Source organism: Mixophyes fleayi, chromosome 8 (genome assembly GCF_038048845.1).
Source record: "Mixophyes fleayi isolate aMixFle1 chromosome 8, aMixFle1.hap1, whole genome shotgun sequence".
NCBI lineage: Eukaryota > Metazoa > Chordata > Amphibia > Anura > Limnodynastidae > Mixophyes > Mixophyes fleayi.
The window spans coordinates 105,681,771-105,701,770 of NC_134409.1; the positions used below are offsets into that span (position 1 = coordinate 105,681,771).

The window sequence follows — 20,000 nt, forward strand, 5'->3', positions numbered from 1 at the left end:
TGGGAGGTATGAAACTATGCTGGTGGAAGGTGAAACATTTTGCAGCCAAACCTGTAGAATATTTTGCTGCACAGTTTCAGTTTTAAAGATTCTGCTCATCTCTGTGTATTAAAAAGGTGGTAACCCTGCTGGGATTACATCAAATCACATTTTGATTGTATACAGCTGTAACTTATGCAGCTCTCAACAATATATGGTACTATTATTTCATTTATTTTCAAAAATAGAAACGTATATTTTTATTGTCAATAAAATAGAGATCGGTGCCACCGATAGAGCAGAACTTTAAATTTGTAGCCTTTTGGGCAAATTTTTACCACTTCTGAGTTCTCGTTCTCATTTCATAGCCAGAAGTAATTGGAAGTGCCAGAATTCTTCCTAAGTATATCCAATGCAGTTGTATTATCCGGAACAGATGGAAGCCAAGGGGGAGGGAAAATAAATATAGTGTGTACTGTGAATTCATTTCAAATCCCATTGAAAGTGTTATGAGTTTGGCACACACCTATTGGTCGGTGAGATTAAAAGCTTTGACAGAGTATTCGTCTTAATATATGTCATGCTTCTTCAATTTGTGACCATGTAAAAGAGAAAAGGGTAATAGCCCCGGTGCAGAACTTGTGAACTATATTATTGTAAATGATCTGAATTTAATAAAATACTAATATAGGTCAGATGTAGGGGTACATTTTTTTAAGCTGCTCATTTGTTTGCTCATAAGTTATAAAAAATTTAAAGTTTTTTTTCTAAGGTATATAGCTTTACAAAATGTAAATAACATTTTTTTGATTAACAACAAAACAAATCAAAAACTGCTCATTTGAGAAGTTTTTACAGGCAGGTTTTAAACCACCCAGTGTATTAAAGTCAAAATCACTGATAAAGTGGCCAAAAACTGGTGTTGTAGTGCCACAAATGTGCTATATATGGTCAAACATCTTGAAAATAATAAGTATTGCCCCATGATAAATAACCATTGGCTGCAGTTTTTGCTGGAGTATTTTACGAAGTTCCCAGCTGGTGAAGACTATTGCTGGCGTTAGCCATTGCCCAGAGCCTCCGACGAAGCTTCCCCGTGCTTTGGACTGTTTATCTTGTATAGCATTAGTACAAGTACCGCCGCTGTACTCCTTATCACTATCACGAATTTAGGATGGTAATATGACAATAGCAGAGGCTCCCTAATGTAAAAAATGCTTCATTATTTAAATGAAGCATTTTTCATGTTTTTTATAATAAAGTTGTTTGTTTATTTATTTTTTCAATTGTTTTTTTTTTTTCAAAATAAAACTTTATTATTCTTTTTTATTGAATCAAGAGCTGAAAGCCCAAGTCAGGGCTAATACTGGCCTGGCGAGAGGTAAGATTCCTGTTACCGCTGCCAGTCAGTATCACTTATCTCTGCAATAAGCATTGATAGAAGATCTTCCATATGTCCCAATAGTAATATATATACCCCATAATAATAGTAGTCTGTAATCTCCGATAGCATCTTGGCACAGCAGGGGGAAAGCAGGAGCATTGCGCGCACTTTTCAATGGAGTCAGAAGCCAGAGCTGAGCTAAGCAGCAATAATGAATGTTAGTTAATGGCGATTTAGTTAGTTAATGCCACTGCACTTGATAAATAGTTCCCTGAATTTAAAATGTAATCAGGTCCAGCTGCTGAGTGAAAGGCTCTTTACATGTCGAGAAGGCGCAGTTGACTGGTATAGGACTTTGCCCCTGGTAAAACTGGGACCTTTTTCTGCTGCCTCTACATATAACTATTTATGTCATATGAAGTGTTTTGTACAAAAGCAACTATTATTCATTTCCAGGGCAAGGTGTGTGCTCTACATTCTAAATAGAATAGTAGCAGCGATATGCTGTATGTGAATGTCGTCACACATTGCTCCGTACCTGCCTTGATAAATAGATTCCAATGAACACATGCTTCACTGGAAAATCTTCTATAATATGTATGAGGCACAGTATGCAGTATATATTATTAATTGGTAACCTAACTGCTGCAGTGACACAGGTCAGGGCTCTGAACAGTAGCTGATGTTTACTCAAGGCCTGATAACAGAACAAACATAAACCTGTGATGTGAGTTCTGGGGAGATTACTACTACAGTGGGTGGGTTTCAGAGGTCGGACGAAGGGGCACGTGGAAAAGAAGGATAAAGTATCATCATTTTTTCCCTTCTTTTCCTTTGACTAGTCCAAGTTTTAATTGATTTAAAAATCTGACCTGTCAGTATACATCTTTTTGGTTCTCAGGAGGTATTTGTTGTTTCATTGCTTACTTTTATCACATTCAATGATGTTTTCCATTGTCGTTTGCTTAATAAATGCACTTTGAGGATTTTCCCATCTACCAGGTGTGGAAGTAAACACATGACTTTTAGTTCTGAGGGAGGGAGACACAAAATGCTTTAGTGACATCACTGGTTCTTAGTAAATTGCTGGGCTGAGTACTCATGAATATTGGTTCCACCTACAGATTGCCCTCTTTGTGTAGGAGTCGAAGCACTTTAGCCTAACATTACTTCAAGCTTTTACAATTTATTACACCAACAGACAAGTGAGCTCCCAGGAATTTGAATCCTGGATCTGGTTGTTCCTTTTATTATTATCATTATTAGAATCTTTTTTTTATGAAGGCGCCACAAAAGGTTTGCAGCACTGTACTTGGCATATATAGAACACAATAATCCATAACACATTACATGATGCATAAAAACAAAATACAAAGACCAGACATACTGAATAAACACATACTATACAGATAGCATGGTAATGCAGATCAAATTATTTACAGGACAGTGAGTGAGAGTGATGGTAATGACCAACGTGAAGTAGGTCGGAGCACAAGAAAACAGGGCTAGGGAAGCAGGCCAAGAGGTACAGGGGGTGAAGGAATAGTTAAAGAAGAACACAAGGAAAGAGGACCCTTCTCGTGAGCGCTTACAACCTAAGGAAAATAAATGTCACAAATAGGGTTGTATCGATTGGGAGAGAGGGGGTGAAAGCAGAGACAAGGGAGTTAGGAGGCAGACTGATAGGCTTGAATAAAGAAATGAGTCTTAAGGGCATGTTTGAAGACTTGGAGAGTAGAGGCTAACCTGATGCGTGGGAGATCTGGGAAGCAGCCTAGGAGAAGTCCTGGAGGTGGGAGTGGTAAAAGGTAATCAGTGGAGTCGTGAGGCGGTGGTCATTGGCAGAGCAGAGGGGTTATGGATAGAGATGAGTTTGGAGATGTGGGGGGAGGGCAGGGTCAAACTGGACTGGGGGACAGGGGGGGATTTGTCTTTCAGGCTGAACCCATAGTGGACTATCTTGGCCTGGGTCACTGGGCCGCCTGCATTTTTTTTACCTTTAAAATATTCCTAATAGGCTGCTGAGACGAGTCTTGTCCCCCGGGCTACAATTGGCCAGCCCTACTATGGGGGGAGTATTGTTTGAGAGTTTTGTAGCTGAGGGTGAGCAGTTTAAATTTCATTCTGTAGGTCACGGGGAGCCAGTGTAGAGGTTGGCAGTGAGGGATGGCAGAGCTAGAGTGGGGGGAAGAGAAAAATAAGGCAAGCACCAGCATTGAGAATAGACTCTACATTATACTTTACCAAGTGGCTGTAATGTGATTTCCTAGCATCACAATTGTTTCAGTGTATCTGAGATTGGTACAAACCACTCCATTACAACCACAACTACAAGGATATTATTAAGACAACAGAAACAAAACATTATTGAAGAGCATAGCCTTCTCTTGTTAATACATGGTACTCCATGCTATCAGAAAAGAACATTTCTAATGCTGCATGACTCTATGGACTGAGGATGAGAGTTATATATGAATGTGACAACTTGTTTAATTGGCTGAAGCTAGTGTCCGATTAGATGCTACATACATTACAAACCTCTTGTTGCAGTAAATGTGAATTACTTGCCTTCTAGAAACCTCTGTACTGGAACCTCTTTTCCCTGACTGAGGGCAGCAGGACTGGTAACAATGGTGGGGATCCCAGGAGTAGGACCACCACTATATTTCTGCACATGTAGGAATTTACTAAAGGGATAGAGGTCGTTTTTAAACATTGTGTTTTCATTTAAAGCATTGCTCTTTTCTATACTCAATGGAATGTCATGCTTGCTTGTCACAAGATATTTTAGGAACTCACTATAATGCCAGCTTTGTCTATGTCTCTGACAGCAATGGGTCACTTTACCAAAGGGTACATATTTCAACTAGATTTCGTTGGCTGCCAAAAATAAAGAAAAATATTCCTTTTTGAACATGAAAACATAATGTAAAAAAATCAACTTTTAAGAGTTCAGCATACGTATTTGCTTATCATAGGACAGTATATTTTATGGATGTACCAAATACAGATTTGACTGAAAACTTGAATTGGTCACAAATATTAAAGTCCAGACACTGGGACTGATTGCCAAAACATGATTTGGTCACACAAGTGGGCCTTTCAGCCTAACCGATGACTGACCATATCAAATGAAACCCCATTAGTGTGTTCATCTGTTGACTGCACATAACGATCATGGTCACTGTCCAAGAGTCCTTTTGTCCGGACTGATTTGGTGCATGCCGCAATTTTGGGCCATTGTCTAAATAATCCAATGTGACTGATAGTTTCTGCCAAATTCTAAGGATTCAGCCGGATTAATCCAAATCCCTAATTCCTTGTGATCACAGATCAGACTTCCATGTGTCCTGGTTTTCCCTTGAAAATTATAATTTTGCCACTGGGAATTCATATGCCAGTTTTCATAGAATTCAGACTCATATTGTTGGCAATTAATATGATTAGTCAGACTGTAATTCTATTATATTTGACACCCCAAAAAAAAGAATGGGTTGGAAATTATAGACACAATTAATGTAATGAATGACCTGTTTTGCATTTGAAGATAATAGTCACTCTATTTGGTTCATTACTTCCAGAAACTAAGATTGAAGATACAATTCTAACATTTAACATCTCCATACATACTCCCTCCTGCCAACGACGATCACCTCACTTACCTACTGGTAACCGCATCCAAGATATCTCCCATGCTGCCCCTCCACTGGAACAATCTCCCTCGTTCAATCAGACTTTCCTCTAGCATACACAGCTTGAAACTCTCATTGAAAACCCACCTGTTGATTAAAGCCTACTATTCCACGTTTAACCAATCCCCTACGTAGTACACCTCACACTCTTTCACCCTCCATCTCATCCACTGTTACATCCACTCCACCTTTCTGATTTCTAGATCCCTTTAAATTGACCCAATGTGTCAACCAACACAGAATTGATTGAGCGCTCACTAATACAATCTTAGTTATGTGACTCTTAAATGTCTTATTGATGGTGGTGTGGTACCGTCTAAGATGTACACTCACACTGTGATCAATTGATTGGATATGTGAGATCTAAAATAGACACAATTAATTTATTGATCAAATATTAATATAGCCTTAGCATAACAAAGCACATCTAATTTAAAGCAGTTAAAGATGTGGGCATTCACATTGCTACCATTATTGTACTATACAAAGATAACAATGCTCCGGTATATCACCCTTCCAGATTGGATATGTCCATTTACACGAATATTCCATAGTCTTTAATTGGGACAGCTGTGCGCATCACTATTCCCCCTCTCTTGTAGTAAACCATGTGTCAACCGTTTGCCCCTTTCCTCTTAGATTGCAAACTCCCATTAACAAGGCCTTAGTTTTTCCTCTTTTCATTATCTATTACTTCTGCTCACCACCTACATTTTGCACCCTCTCCTTGGGCACTCAGCCCCTGAATCAACTACTTTACTGTCTTCTCACATCTATCAATGGCTCCTATCCTATCGGACCCACGCTCATAGGCACAGGTTTCAACTTAGGCTGAATATACCCCTTGCACCCCATTGCCCATTTCAGCTACTATTAGCTGTGGTGAGATTTGTCATGTTATTTATTTACTGTATTGTCCTGTAATACCATGTTCGTTTTTGTAATTTGTCCTCTGTGTGGAGCTGCGGACCATTTGTAGCATCCAATAAATAAAATATAATAATAATAATAATAATAATAATAATAATAATAATAATAATAATAATGATAAAAATATTTAGTCCCCTTCTACTTAAGTTAGGGTTTGAATTTGGTTCAGCATTTGGACAAATCTTTTCTAATAGTCTTTGACAGTTATTTACTCTTCTTACAATTAGGTGCAAATTTGCACTAAACCATGCAGCCAATTAACATTTAACATGTTTCTGTCCAGTGCAAATTAGACAATTGCTCAAATGTCTGAAAACAAATAAAGGACTCCTGAAATGTTAAATTTAAACATAATTATAATATCTTGCATTGTTTCTAGAGTGTTTATTTCTAGTTTAAGAAGATATAAGATGCAAAAATATTTTCAGAGCAAGACCCAGATTTATTCCTATACTGTCATGTATTTATCTTTTCATTTTTTTTATTTTTTTTTAGGTTGGGCTGACAGCCTTTTCCTCTTGTCATCTTATCTTGGAACATGTTCCGGATCTAATAAGTGTCTGCACATTCCTATAATCTCTTAAGTCCTGTTAATGTCTTGTTACTTGCAATGACCACAAGATTCTGAATTTAATGCTATATAGTCTAAGGCATTGCCTGAAGGGTCTACAAATCTCCAGGAGTGTCATGTCAAGGATGCTATAACAAGTATGTAGGACTATGCTTTAGAAGACAATGGTGTAGAAATCCAATATTTCTTGGTTAACCAGAGCATTATTATATTGACACAATGAGTCTGGGCAGCCTTCCCGTTATAAAAAACCTGGTTTTCCGATCCAGGCGAGAGCGGGTAGTACTGACACCAGATATGATAAGCCCCCCTCTGGGCGACTTCCGACACACAATGCATGTGGGTAGAAAAGGAGAAGTATTCGGCGACACCTCCTTTCTCAGCAAGTGCCATGAGAAACAAAGGCACAGTCGTTGGAACTACATCACCAAAAAACTACGCCAGACTCGATGGATGTCGCCTGAGCGTCAATCTCATGGGCATCCCTTATCGCCACCTCCACCTGTTTCTCCCATCATTAAGAATGCTGTATCTTTGCCACTTCTCAATAAGAATAACTGGGATGATGAGAGAGATGGGAACACAGAAGAAGCCTGGCATTGTATCTCTGAGACACACAGCCCTTATGGTAAGTTGAAGGTCTAAGGAATACTTTCATTTAAATGTTGCTTATATTAGAAACAACATACATGTTTGGGCCTTTTTTGTTCTGATGAAAGCCAATGCATTGCCTGGCATTGTCATTCTGTCATATTTCTTTTTTATTTTCTTTGAATTGTATTCAACTGTACCTTTTATAGCAAAAGAGTCCACCGCACAGTGCAAGCGACCACTTGTGGACCGAACCCGATATTTATGAGAATGCATGTTTCATTTAGTTTTTAAGTACTGTACTTTTGGGGTCTATTTATCATTGATGACTAGTGGACGGAGTAAGTATAATTTTGTATCGCTGAATACGGCAATGATACAAAATGTACTGTCCCTTGTATTTAACATGCCAGGGCTCATTGGCGAAACACCCACCTAAACTAACTAAAAACTCCAGCATCGGTAGCTTAACGCTGACGGTGAATGGAGTATCTGATCCCTGGGTGGCTGTTGTGAATGTGTGGCTGAGGTCGTGCATGCACATAGCAGCGGGACCGGACGATGGTGTTCTCCAGCGACAATAGAGTTCTTAGATCTCCATTGGAAAGGTAAGCTAAGCCAGCTTGGCATTAGTTATAAAAGGCTGGCTATGGGGACTGCAGTGACCAGCGACAAACAGGTTAAGACAGGAGAAATCTCCGATTTAACTCCCTTATAATTTAAAAGCAGAGCTGAGATGTCCATTCTCTGGAGAAAACAGCTTTCTCTAGATTTTGACTCATCGTAGTTTAATAAATAGACCCTTTGTTTGCTAGTATATCATGACCAGAGACATTATCAAGGGGAAAGGTATGGTAATACTGCATAGTACATACGCATTAGTGGTTGTGGGATATAGCAGAGCAACATATTTTAGAGAGCAGTGGGTAATGTCACAAAACATTAGAGAGCAGCACTTCCTTTGTTTGACAAAGGTTTGTTTCAAGCACTTGAGAGTCTGCTAGATATTGTCTTACATCTCACACTTCATTTTAAAGCGGCTTGTATGGAGGCTCCATAAGTTATGTAAGTACATATATTTAATATACTAGTGCGCCACATCACTTCTACACATAGCTACATATACAATTTATACGATACAAGAAGGGTCACCTGGCGTTGCACGGGTCCAATTTGTAATGTGCTGCAGCAGCTTTTATCTAATAGTAAATTATTTGGGAAATGTTACGAGCAGCGGTTCACCGCCGCCAGCTCCTTACTGCGTCTTGGCTGTCATGACAACAGTCGGGACATCACTTCCGGGAGCTCTGTCCTGGCCGTTACCAATTGTTTACAACCAGAAAATGATGTTTACAATATTTGTCGCGTTGTCGCATTGTCGCTATGTGTTTTACTTTTTTATACTAAATAACTATGTAAGATTTGGTAGCTTTACCTTGAGAGCTGAGGTAGATATTCGCCAAAAAACAACTTCTTCTTTTATATATATAGTGAGATTATCTATATAACTAAAATGTATAGAATTGTACAGCATACGGTAAAGATGTAAATGTTTATATTGCCGTAGCTGCTCCCTCTGGTGGTTGAAGCCATTTTTGCACTGATAACGTGTAACATTTGTTTGTATTAAATAGAGATGAGTGAAATTTTCAAAGCTGTTCCTTGGAAAATTCACCTTTGGGGACAGAATTTTGCACATTTGTCTACTAGAATGTGTCTTTAATTATTCAGCTCAGAATTCCCCTTATCATTGTTCAATATTCACACCACATCGCAAAATCAATAGACTATTGTTTTCCCAGCTCTACAGACTATAAATTCAGCAGAATGCCACTTTACAAATGAAATGCAGTGTGGTGAAGCAAGAGTGGAACTAGAAGATTGTATTGCCAGAGCTTTGCACCTCTGTTCCGACATGAAATTTGTTTTCTGCAAATATTGCAGCTCATCTCTGTTACTAAAGTACAAAATCACTGATTGTTATTATGACCACAAAGTGCATCACCACTTAGCACAATTACCTACATTTGTGCTATTTGACTCTTTTTATTCCCACCACACAATTAGGTTAACACCTCAATGTCTAATGAAACTCAAAATCTATTTACATGCTTTTGAATGCTCATTGCACCTGCTCTACTGCCAGCGCCTATGGAGGGACATAGGTGCAACATTCAGGTCACAGAGCTGCACAGAATGTTGTGTCCACATGGGAAATTATTGTTATAGACACTACTCTACGCCCAGTTAATTGTACGACTAAATAATTTATTATCATGGCCAGCACCACCATACCTACAGTATATACAGTATATCGTATATACGTCATAAATGGTTTACTGTAGGAGATTATACACATGCTCAACTTGATTGGGCCAATGACCATAAACTTTTTACATTTATCTTTAGTCCACATTAAGTTCCATCACACACACAGGGGCACCAGGAGGGTACGGGTACAAAGTACTGTGGCACAGGCCTACCCCCAGCCATAGTGATCAGGTGGGCATGGATGGACCTTCTACACCATCTGCGGCCTCAACAGAGCCAGATTATGGCTGGTGGCAAGTGACTTTGTGGATCAATAGCTTCCTGTTGATCTGTGCGGACACACACCCCTAGGCTATGCACACAACACACGCTTCTGCAAAGGATGTCCATGCAGCCTGGGGAGCCCAAGAAACATCTCCATGGCTGTTATTAAAATGAATAAATAAAGAGCATGCCCCCCAAAAAGTGATCTAAGCACTGGTAGCCAAATGCAGAGGGACAAACAGTGTGAGGCCCCCCTGCAAAAGATGCACCCAGCACCAGGCTATGACAGTGGGACACATCCCCAGAATGCTCAGCATGCGGCTGCCCACACACTACAAATGCTGACTGGTACTTTGATCACTTTATGGGTAGAGTGGGGGACACAATTTTTTAAAGCTTACTTATTTCTGTAAATATACATTAAAACACCAATCATCATCGTTCCATTCATTGTGATGAATCTCCAGTATGCTGCCATATCATGATACACTTAAAGAGTAGCTCGTAGCGTTACTTAATGTGGACACCCGTAATATACTATATTAAGTTTCTTGTATCTTAAGATATGTGCAACTTAAAATGTGTTGCGTAACCCATAAAAATGATCAGTGTAGTGTAAGTTAGATTAATTAATGGAAATCATTTATTGTTATGGCTTTAGCCTATGTGTTTTATTTGCACCATATCTCTTTACTCAGTATCTCGAGACCTAGTGGGTACCTATGTTGAATAATAATGGTAATCTGGTGCTGTTATGGTAATCTAGTAACTCTGTAGAAACAATGTCGACACTATTGGTTCTCTAGATGCTAAATACCTTATGCTACTTGGTAATTTCTTAATTTTACAAGCGTACATAGACCAATTCAAAGGCTTGCAGGGCAAATTATATATAATGGGAATAATATGCTCTCTCTGAAATAATTGTGTTCCATGACCATATAGAAGCATGAGTCTACAGGCCGAGTGATAAAGACTGTTTATATATGAACACAATAATAACATCCAGTGTGGTGTCAAAGCTGCCTGTAGATGAGAAGGTATAAATTAGCTGTTATAGACAGTGGTCAAAGTGGACATTTAGAAGTGGCTGTATGGACACTGTAAGTGAATGGAATTTGATAGTTTTACAATAAAGCAGTAGGAGAAGTGACGGTATGGCATACCACTGTACACCAGCCCACTTCGAGCACTGGTTATAGAGTTGAAAAAATCTGTATGACACATGTTATTTTTGAGTTGCTTCCAGTAATTGAAAGTGTCAAGGGCAACTATATGATGTATACTGGCCTTTAAAGAACCTGTAAGGAAGCTAGTGCAGATGACTCATCTATTTACCTGATTCTTTTGTCCATCTCATTTTTTCCTTCTCTTACTGCATTCAACCCGTGCTTATGTGTGTGTTTTCTATTCATAACAACACTAATTGGAACCATTCCTCTGCTCAGGTCTAGACTCTGGATTCTGCACCATGCCTCGTCTCTCCTGCTCAGAGGAGCAATCAGAGGACACCAACTCTCAGAAACCAGAGGAGGACTGGGCCAGCTCTGGACTTCCAGACACAGAGGACTACAGTGTCTGCACTGTTCCCTTGGATCTTTCTAGCAGCCTATGGAACTCTAACTCCATGGAATCCTTGGTTATGGACTTTGGTCCATCACTTATGAGCGAGATCCTAGAAGGGATTAGCTTCTCAGATGCTGCAAAAGATACTGAGCGTACAAGTGGCCTCAGTGAACAAAGCATACCGCCAACCGACAATGACTCATCTGATAGTAACATAACTATAGACAATAGCAAAATGGAAGCAAACCAATCCCATTTCAATATCCGGCAACCAAAGGGGCTTGTGTGTTGGGAACCAGCAACAATAGCCGAAGAAATGGAGATTGATACAGATAGCGGGATAACAGGATCAGAACAAGGAAGCAGGGGAATCACTGGAGATCTATGGGACTCTGGTGATGGATCTGAAATAGAAATGTAGACATTTCTAAAATTACTGAACCCTACTGAGAAAAAAAAGACAGATTTGGGGGATATGTAGCTATATATAAAAAAAATCATATTGTCACTATCTAAATGTATCAATTTAAAAGCTGTTTTACTGTTTGTTCTATAATATAAAATATATTCTAAGAAATGCTATTGTATACTCTGCCACCCCAAGTCATTTTGCCCACTCCACTGTAGCAGGTTATTAACCTGTTACCTTCCATTCAGACAAAAATGTTTCTATTTTAAAAGGACATTGCTGGTAACCCATACATCAATACTGCTGAATGTTAAATGCCAAAAGTTAAATATTTAATGGTCTCTTTTTTAATATCAAACAGCTGTCTTACCATAAAATAAACTTCATTAATATATGAAATACACATTCACACAATGATTAAAAGGACACCTTCAATCATTGCATGAAACAGCAAGTCTTGTGTTATAAACAGCAAATGATGCAGACTTCAGCATACCAGTCTAGTATGAACACTATGAATAGATGTAATTAGATAGTGGCTAATGGAACTGTTTCACTTGGAGGGAAAATGTATAACATTTATAATTGATTTCATGGGTTATTTGAAGAAGGTCGACCAGTTATGAACACTCCAGTAACAGAAAAATGATACTGAGAGTGTTCAATAAACAGGGCAGTCAAATGTAAAATTTTCTCTATAGCTGTAAAATGTGCACGTGTATTATATGTTGCTAGTAAATTGTTGTTTTCCGTCTTGACAGGTCCGATGAGTGTCAAATATCAGGCTTAGTAGACAGAGTTTGTGATGTATTCCATCTATTTCACCAAGAAAAGTTATTAGCTGGGTAGCTTTAGGTAGGGTGTATAATTGACTTTGCTGGCATAATATTCCCCCAGTGACCACTACTGACATCTATATACAGCAATCAATCAACTTAATATGTTCCATACATTGAGGAGTCAGGATGAGCTATGAAATTCCAGGTGTAATGTTTCATTTGAGAATAAAATTTGCACAGTTGAATACAATAACCCATTGCAACCCCATATGTTTGATGGCCTCAGATGAGGTCTAGCCCTCTATTTGAAACAATAAAGAACCGAGCGTGTCATTTAGAGAACAGTTGCTCTCAATACAGAAGAATATTCAGCATGGTTAGGAGATGTATTTTTCTAGTTTCCTGCAGGTACGTTGGACATGCTATTGTTAAAGCTGTGATTGACATTTAGTTACAGCCAACACGTTAGCAGAGCATTACCAAATTCCATGTCTCAGTGAGGGAGTGGCGAGCAAGAAACAAGAGGGTCAATGCACTTGCAGACATCCTAGCCAACAATGGTAGTCCTAGATGGACAATCTAAAGGTTAGAATAATGATTAAAGTAAGCAAGGGTCAAGCTCTAAAGTATGATTAAGAAAATACATGTTGCAGGTAGAGGACCTCAAGTCCTAAACACAGACTTGGCTCTAGATGTAAACCAGGCCTAGGCAACCAGTGGCTCTCCATATATTGTGAAACTACAAGCCCCAGCATGCTCTGCCAGCTGATAGCTGGCAGGTTATGCAGGGACTTGTAGTTTCACAACCACTTGAGAGCCACAGGTTGGCTAAGCCTGCTCTAAACCTATCATAACTATGGCCTTCGTCACTATTTTTTAAAAGATATGTGCATTTTCTGTTTTCTTGAGAAAACTGATTACAGTAATTTGGGTTACAGTTTTAAGTCACTCCAGCTGATTTACAAAGTGGTATGTGGCCCAGTAATAGGTTATTTGGCAAGAGCCTACAAATAGATTAAAATATTCCTTGTTTGTGTCACAATGTGTGGAATGCAAAGGTATAAATGTAAAGCTTAAAGCACTGCATTCCTTCCCTTTAGAGCTCCGGTCACCTCTATTGATTTAAACATTCTTGTGTTCTTCAACTGGCCTGCTCATCTGACCCTAATTTAGCTAATAGATAAGTAAAAGACAACGGACTGCCTTCATTCACATGTAATCCTTATGGGTGTTGTCATTCTAAATACAATAGTTTGGTTGTACTAAATTCTATGCTGTTTTTATCTTATGTGCCTATGATCACCAAATAGAATCTCATTGAAATAGGGGATATTGCCTCCTCCAAGATGTAGCATGTTGAGAATACTCTACAACTGCTGTGTCCACTCTGTTGAACTGTATCATGTGCATATCATTATCTTGTTTTACCATTTAAACAGCGTCACCACCATGCTGCAGATATCCTTGAGTGGCAGGCTCAGAATCAATTGTGTGATATGACAATTGTGTGATATTAGGGGTAAAACAGCAGCATATTTTTGTTGTGTTGTTCATGACCATCTACATCTTCTTGGCGTGGACTTGGTTTACAATATTGCATCCCAGGTAGCTGTTTTGGAAAGAGATGTCCACCTAAATTGATTATTCAATGGACTGTCCCCCCCATCAACAGCTAATCCCCCATGTACAGAAAGCACTGAATTTCAAAATTCTCTTGCCATCCAGATACACAATTTAGGTGGGATGAGAAGTAAATATCCCACATAGCAGGGGCCGTATACAGTCACTTTGTTAAATGATTGTATACAAGATATAGCATACCTGCCAACCTTTTAAAAGTTAATCCTGTGCAGGGGGGCGTGGTTGGAGGGCGGGAGGGTTGGGGTGTGGTCAATCGTGTCATTTTGGCCCCACCCCCCACAACAACATGGCATTTTTACGCGCGGGGCAGGGTCAAAATTCAAGTCATTTTGATGAGCAAGTTGTCATATGCGGGATACTTGCCTGCTCTCCCGGGTGTCCGGGAGACCTACCCAAATCTCAGGAGTCTCCCGGACATTCCGGGAGAGTTGGCAAGCATGAGATATAGGGCCTATGGATCTATTACATTTAATTTTAAAGAAAAAAGGAACAAGCTGTGCAGTAGCCAGAGCTGTATATTTACAGTGAGTCTAGTCAGAAAACTAGATACAGGGGATGTATTCGGAATGTATACTATCTATAAGAATTTAGGCCTATGTCTCTTTTTGCCGATCAATACCTTACTATATTTTTTATGCAATGTATAATAATAAAAAGAACATACCAGAGAAGTAAAGGAAAAGTCACAAATATTTTGAGAATATATATTTTGGGGAGAAGTATGTACATTACTTATTGTTCATATAACTGCTATCCTTTTTACTTTTATCCAAGAATAAACATTATTATCATGAAACATATTATCCTTAGTGGTTTTACTGTTTTGTTTCCTGATCACACTGTTTAGGAAAACTGTGTTGGTGATGAATGAAAATGGAAAAATACAGAAACTAACTATATATATTGGCATTATTAATGCTATTCAAGCTGTACTCTGCATTAAAGCTTTACTCTGTATTACACTTGTTCCTCACATTGTAATACATGTTAAGCTGACCCACTCTCACCAAGGTCTTCCCCTTCTGGCCCATCCTACACTAAATATAAATATGGATTGCTATGCTATAAATATGACCACAATATGCTTTTTATTTGGGATAAGTCTTACCTGCACGCAGCTTTTAAAGGGAAGTACATCCCAAGAAATAGCATCTAGATACCTGTGTCCATGTTTAAGCAATTTACATTTAGCTTGTACGTGAGATGGGGAATTGAGCCTCCTGTATTAGAGAGGATTATTGATGCGTAATAGAGAATACCAATTTTGATAAGAAAGCAAATGGCTACAAAGATTGGTGTAAGTGTATATGACATATTTCTAGCATAAACTGGGCAGATATACTACTGGTACAGAACTGCATGTATCTTACATATGCAAGTTACTTATGTTTAATACTATTTTATAATAAATAATACCAATAATAAAGAACAGAGCAGCGCAACATATGCTGATGAACAGCCAGGTGTTCCTTCTATGTATCTGCTCAGCTCTGCTTCAACTTGTGAAATGATTATCAAGGGATTGTACCATATTGATCTGGAACTAAACCATGGCTGCTGATCTGCAGCGTATTTACGTTTTCAGTGATGCACACATCTTCCACTAGACGCATTGAAGAGCCATCACTTAGTGGGACATATCTCCTAACTATCCTCGAATCAGGAGAAAAGTTCTTTACACATGACAGCAGGATAGTCCCCTGTCTGATACCTGTTCTTGCAAAATTTCCTTTCTCTTCACTAGGAATACAGCACTCCCAATGCTTCCTTTCTTTAGCAGTTACATCTCTTGGTGCCTATTATCTCTTTTTATGTTCCCCTTTCAGCTCTATTCTATACTGAATTACTCTTATCCCTTTTTTTTTTCAGTTTTCTCTTCTCTGTAATATGTTTTTTAAAGGGGGGCACCGACTATCCCTTCTTTTTACTGCCACTGTTTCTGTGTTCTGCTGTCTCTCTTTCCTAATCGTTCTCCACTTTGTTCCCCATTTTTGGTTTCCATCAATCTTGCTTCCTCAATACCATGCTACCCCCTGTCCATAGTCCTCCGTCTTCCCTACTGCTCAATTTATATTTAAGGGCCTGTTTATGACCCCAGTGCGGTACGCTCAATATGAACTGCTGCAAATTGCAGCCTACGCTGGGGCCACTCTGGGAGCCCTGGCATTGACCCACCTCCTCAACTAAGTATTTTCCCGACAACCTAACACTACTGGTGAAAGGAGAAAGTGCAATATGTATGCGCATAGAGCTTTCTCTGAAAGATCCACTGAAGCCGGGGGAGCTTCAACAGGATCCCATTTAAAAAGACCAGTAACATCATAATGCTACTTTGTTGTGAAAAGCTTTGCTTTTTGCAGCTTAATCAATTAAGAAATTCTGTTGTCCCCAAAGAAATCTATGGGACCAGTGGTAAGCTTCGATAATTAGGTTAATGCCAGAGAAATCTACAATTTCCCCAACGTTAACCCTTCGATAAGGAACGAAAACCAGTGAAAGAGCTTTTGCCGATGTCTATGCTGGCATTTTGACTCTCCACCATTTCTTAAATAGATCCCTAAATCTCTAGTCTCCTTTCTGAACCCCTTTTTTGCATACCCCTCTTCCGCTGTCCCTATTGGCAATCTTTCATCAGTATTTTTCCCTGGCATCTCCAGTGTCGAGATACTGCTCCAGCCGCAGCCCTCCATCATCTCCATTTCTCTGAGGGGAGCTGCCACACTGCGCTCAGATAATAGTAGACCTGGATTCCTTGTACTAGATGTATGGGCAGCATGGTGACTTAGTGGTTAGCACTTCTGCCTCACATCGCTGGGGTCAGGAGTTCAATTCCCAACCATGGCCTTATCTGTGTGGAGTTTGTATGCTCTCCCTGTGTTTGCGTGGGTTTCCTTCAGGTGCTCCGGTTTCCCCCCACATTCTAAAAACATAGTAGTAGGTTAATTGACTGCTATCAAAATTGACCCTAGTCTCTCAGTGTGTGTGTGTATTAGGGAATGGGGCAGGGATTGATGTGAATGAGTTCTCTGTACAGCGCTGCGGAACCAGTGGCGCTATATAAATAAATGGTGGTGATGATGATGATGGGAGCTGCCGCATAACTTGGGACTCCAGCTCACCCACTGTGTTGGGGGTAGAGAACCAGACAGTGTACTCTGCTGGATGGGTGCAGGGTGGGCCCACAAGTTAGGGGCTGGCACAGGGCCATCTATCTTATGGGTCACTGCATGTATTGAATAAAAATAAAATAGTAGATATCCAAGGTGAACAATGCTGGTTTGCCTTGTTCAAATGCCTACATGTTTCGGATGTGATGATTTCCTTATTTAGGGCATTTTTTACCTGGACTATTTCAAGTGATATATCCCAAAAATGGAACTTAAAGTGGTATGGCCAAAAAAGGGACTTTTTATGCTTAGTTATAATGAATATATATACTGTTTTACATACTGTAAATAATAAATATTATCCAAACATATTCATGAAAAAAATAAAAAAATATCAAATTGATCCGCATGTTTATGTATCTATGCCTTACAATAATAGTAAGATATACACCAATCAGCCACAACATTAAAACCACCAGCCTAATATTGTGTTGGTCCCGCAAAACAGCTCTGACCCATCCAAATATGGACTACACAAGACCTCTGAAGGTGTCCTGTGGAACTGGCACCAAGACGTTAGCAGCAGATCTGTTTAAGCCATGTAAGTTGCGAGGTGGGGCCTCCATGACTGGGATTTGATTTTCGAGCACATCCCACAGATGTGGTTGAGATCTGGGGAATTTTGAAGTCAACACCTAGAACTCTTTGTCATGTTCTTCAAACAATTTTTGCAGTATGGCAGGTCGCATTATCCTGCTGAAGGAGGCTACTGACATCCGGGACATTGCCATGAAGGGGTGCACTTGGTCTGCAACAATGTTTAGGTATGGCAATATGCCAATACCAAAGGTTTTCCAGCAGAACACGCCATCCTGGCTTCGTCCCATAGTGCACCCTGGTGCCATCTCTTACCCAGGTAAACAGTTCACACGCACCCAGCCACCCTCATGAAGTAAAAGAAAAAGTGATTCATCAGACCAGGCCACCTTCTTCCATTGCTCCATAGTCCAGTTCTGGCACTCACATGCCCATTGTAGGTGCTTTTGGCTGTGGACAGGGGTCAGCATGGCCACTCTCACCGGTCTACAGCTTTGCAGCCCTATACATCATCATCAACATTTATTTATATAGCGCCAGCAGATTCCGTAGCGCTTTACATTTTGGAACAAACAGTAATAAAACAATACTGGGTAATACATACATACATAGAGGTAAGAAAGCCCTGCTTGCAAGCTTACAATCTATGGGATAATGATTTGATACACAAGGGTAAGTGCTACATCATATTGAATATTTGTCCAGATAAAAAGCAAAGGTTACAAAGTATTTAGTGGGCCCTATGCTCAGTCACACAACTATGTTGGTCAGAGGATTGTTGTCTTGTGTTAGCTGTGTAGAGTGTGGTAAGAGGGTAATCTAGGGAGATTAAAAGGGTGGTGGAGGAATACTATAAGCTTGTCTGAAGAGGTGGGTTTTCAGAGAACGCTTGAAGGTTTGAAAACTAGAGAAAAATCTTGTGGTGCAAGGGAGTGATTTCCATAAAGTGGGTGCAGCCCAAAAAAAGTCCTGTAACCGAGAATGGGAGGAAGTGATGAGAGTGGAAGAGAGATGCAGATCTTGTGCAGTACGGAGGTGTTGAGTTAGGAGATATTTTGATACAAGTGAGGAGACGTATGTTGGTGCAGTTTTGTTGATGGCCTTGTATGTTAGTAGAAGAATTTATATTGAATTCGTTGAAAAACAGGCAACCAATGTAGAGACTGAAGGAGTAGCTCAGCAGATGTAAAACGATCAAGTTGCGATGCACTGTGTGTTCTAACACCTTTTTATCATAGCCAGCATGAACTTTTTTAGCAATTTGTGCTACAGTAGGTGTTTTGTGGGATTGGACCAAATGGGCTACCCTTCACTCCCCACATGCATCAACTGGGTGCTCTAGACCCTATTGCCAATTCACTGGTTGTCGTTCAATGGACTACTTTTGATGTTACTAACCACTGCATATGGGAACACCCCACAAGACCTGCCGTTTTGGAAATGCTCTGAACCAGTCGTTTAGCCATCACAATTTGCCCCTTGTCAAAGTCTCTGAGATCCTTACGCTTGCCTATTTTTCCTGCTTCCAACACATCAACTTCAAGAACTGACTCACTTCCTGCATAATATATCCCACCCCTTGACAGATGAAATTGTAACGAGATAATCAATGATGTTCAGTTCACTTGTCAGTGGTATATTACTGCTTTAAAAATGCATATATGTTAACTTACATGCTTTTCATTGACATATAAATAAAAATATTAACTATATTGCTGACCCTATGTAACTGTTTAATGTAAAACAGCCTACATATGTATAATTTTCTTTTTCTTTTCTTATAAACACGCAGAATATTGTAAAATAATACTAATTCTAAATTAACTAATAATACAAAAATAATTTTATATATATATATATATATATATATATATATATATATATATATATTAGGGATGTGCATCGGCCACTTTTGGTGTCTCGACTTTTGTGTTTTGGATTTGGATATGCTTGAGGTTTTGGGTTTGGATTTTTTTCGCAAAACACCTGACGAAAGGTTTTGGTTCGGATTTAAGGCTTTGGATTCGGATTTATTTTGAAAAAAACATAAAAAGTGCTAAAAAACTGTTTTTTTTTCACTCCTACGCTATTATTAACCTCAATAACATTCAATAACAATCATTTCCACTAATTTCCAGTCTATTCTGAACACCTCACAATATTGTTTTTAGGCCAAAAGGTTGCACCGAGGTAGCTTGAGCACATAATGCCAAAAAAAG

The 20,000-nt window shown here is 39.3% G+C and overlaps 1 protein-coding gene across 1 annotated transcript in view; it reads left to right on the forward strand.

The window, feature by feature from the left end:
- CDC42EP1 (CDC42 effector protein 1) overlaps positions 1-14,873 on the forward strand; it is a 24,050-nt gene extending 9,177 nt beyond the window's left edge. Inside the window, exons 2-3 of the mRNA XM_075183071.1 lie at positions 6,481-7,184; positions 11,131-14,873. Coding sequence (XP_075039172.1) covers positions 6,776-7,184; positions 11,131-11,669 — 948 coding nt within the window. The 5' untranslated portion in view covers positions 6,481-6,775 and the 3' untranslated portion in view covers positions 11,670-14,873. The remainder of the gene's footprint in view (positions 1-6,480; positions 7,185-11,130) is intronic.
- Positions 14,874-20,000: the final 5,127 nt, after the last annotated feature.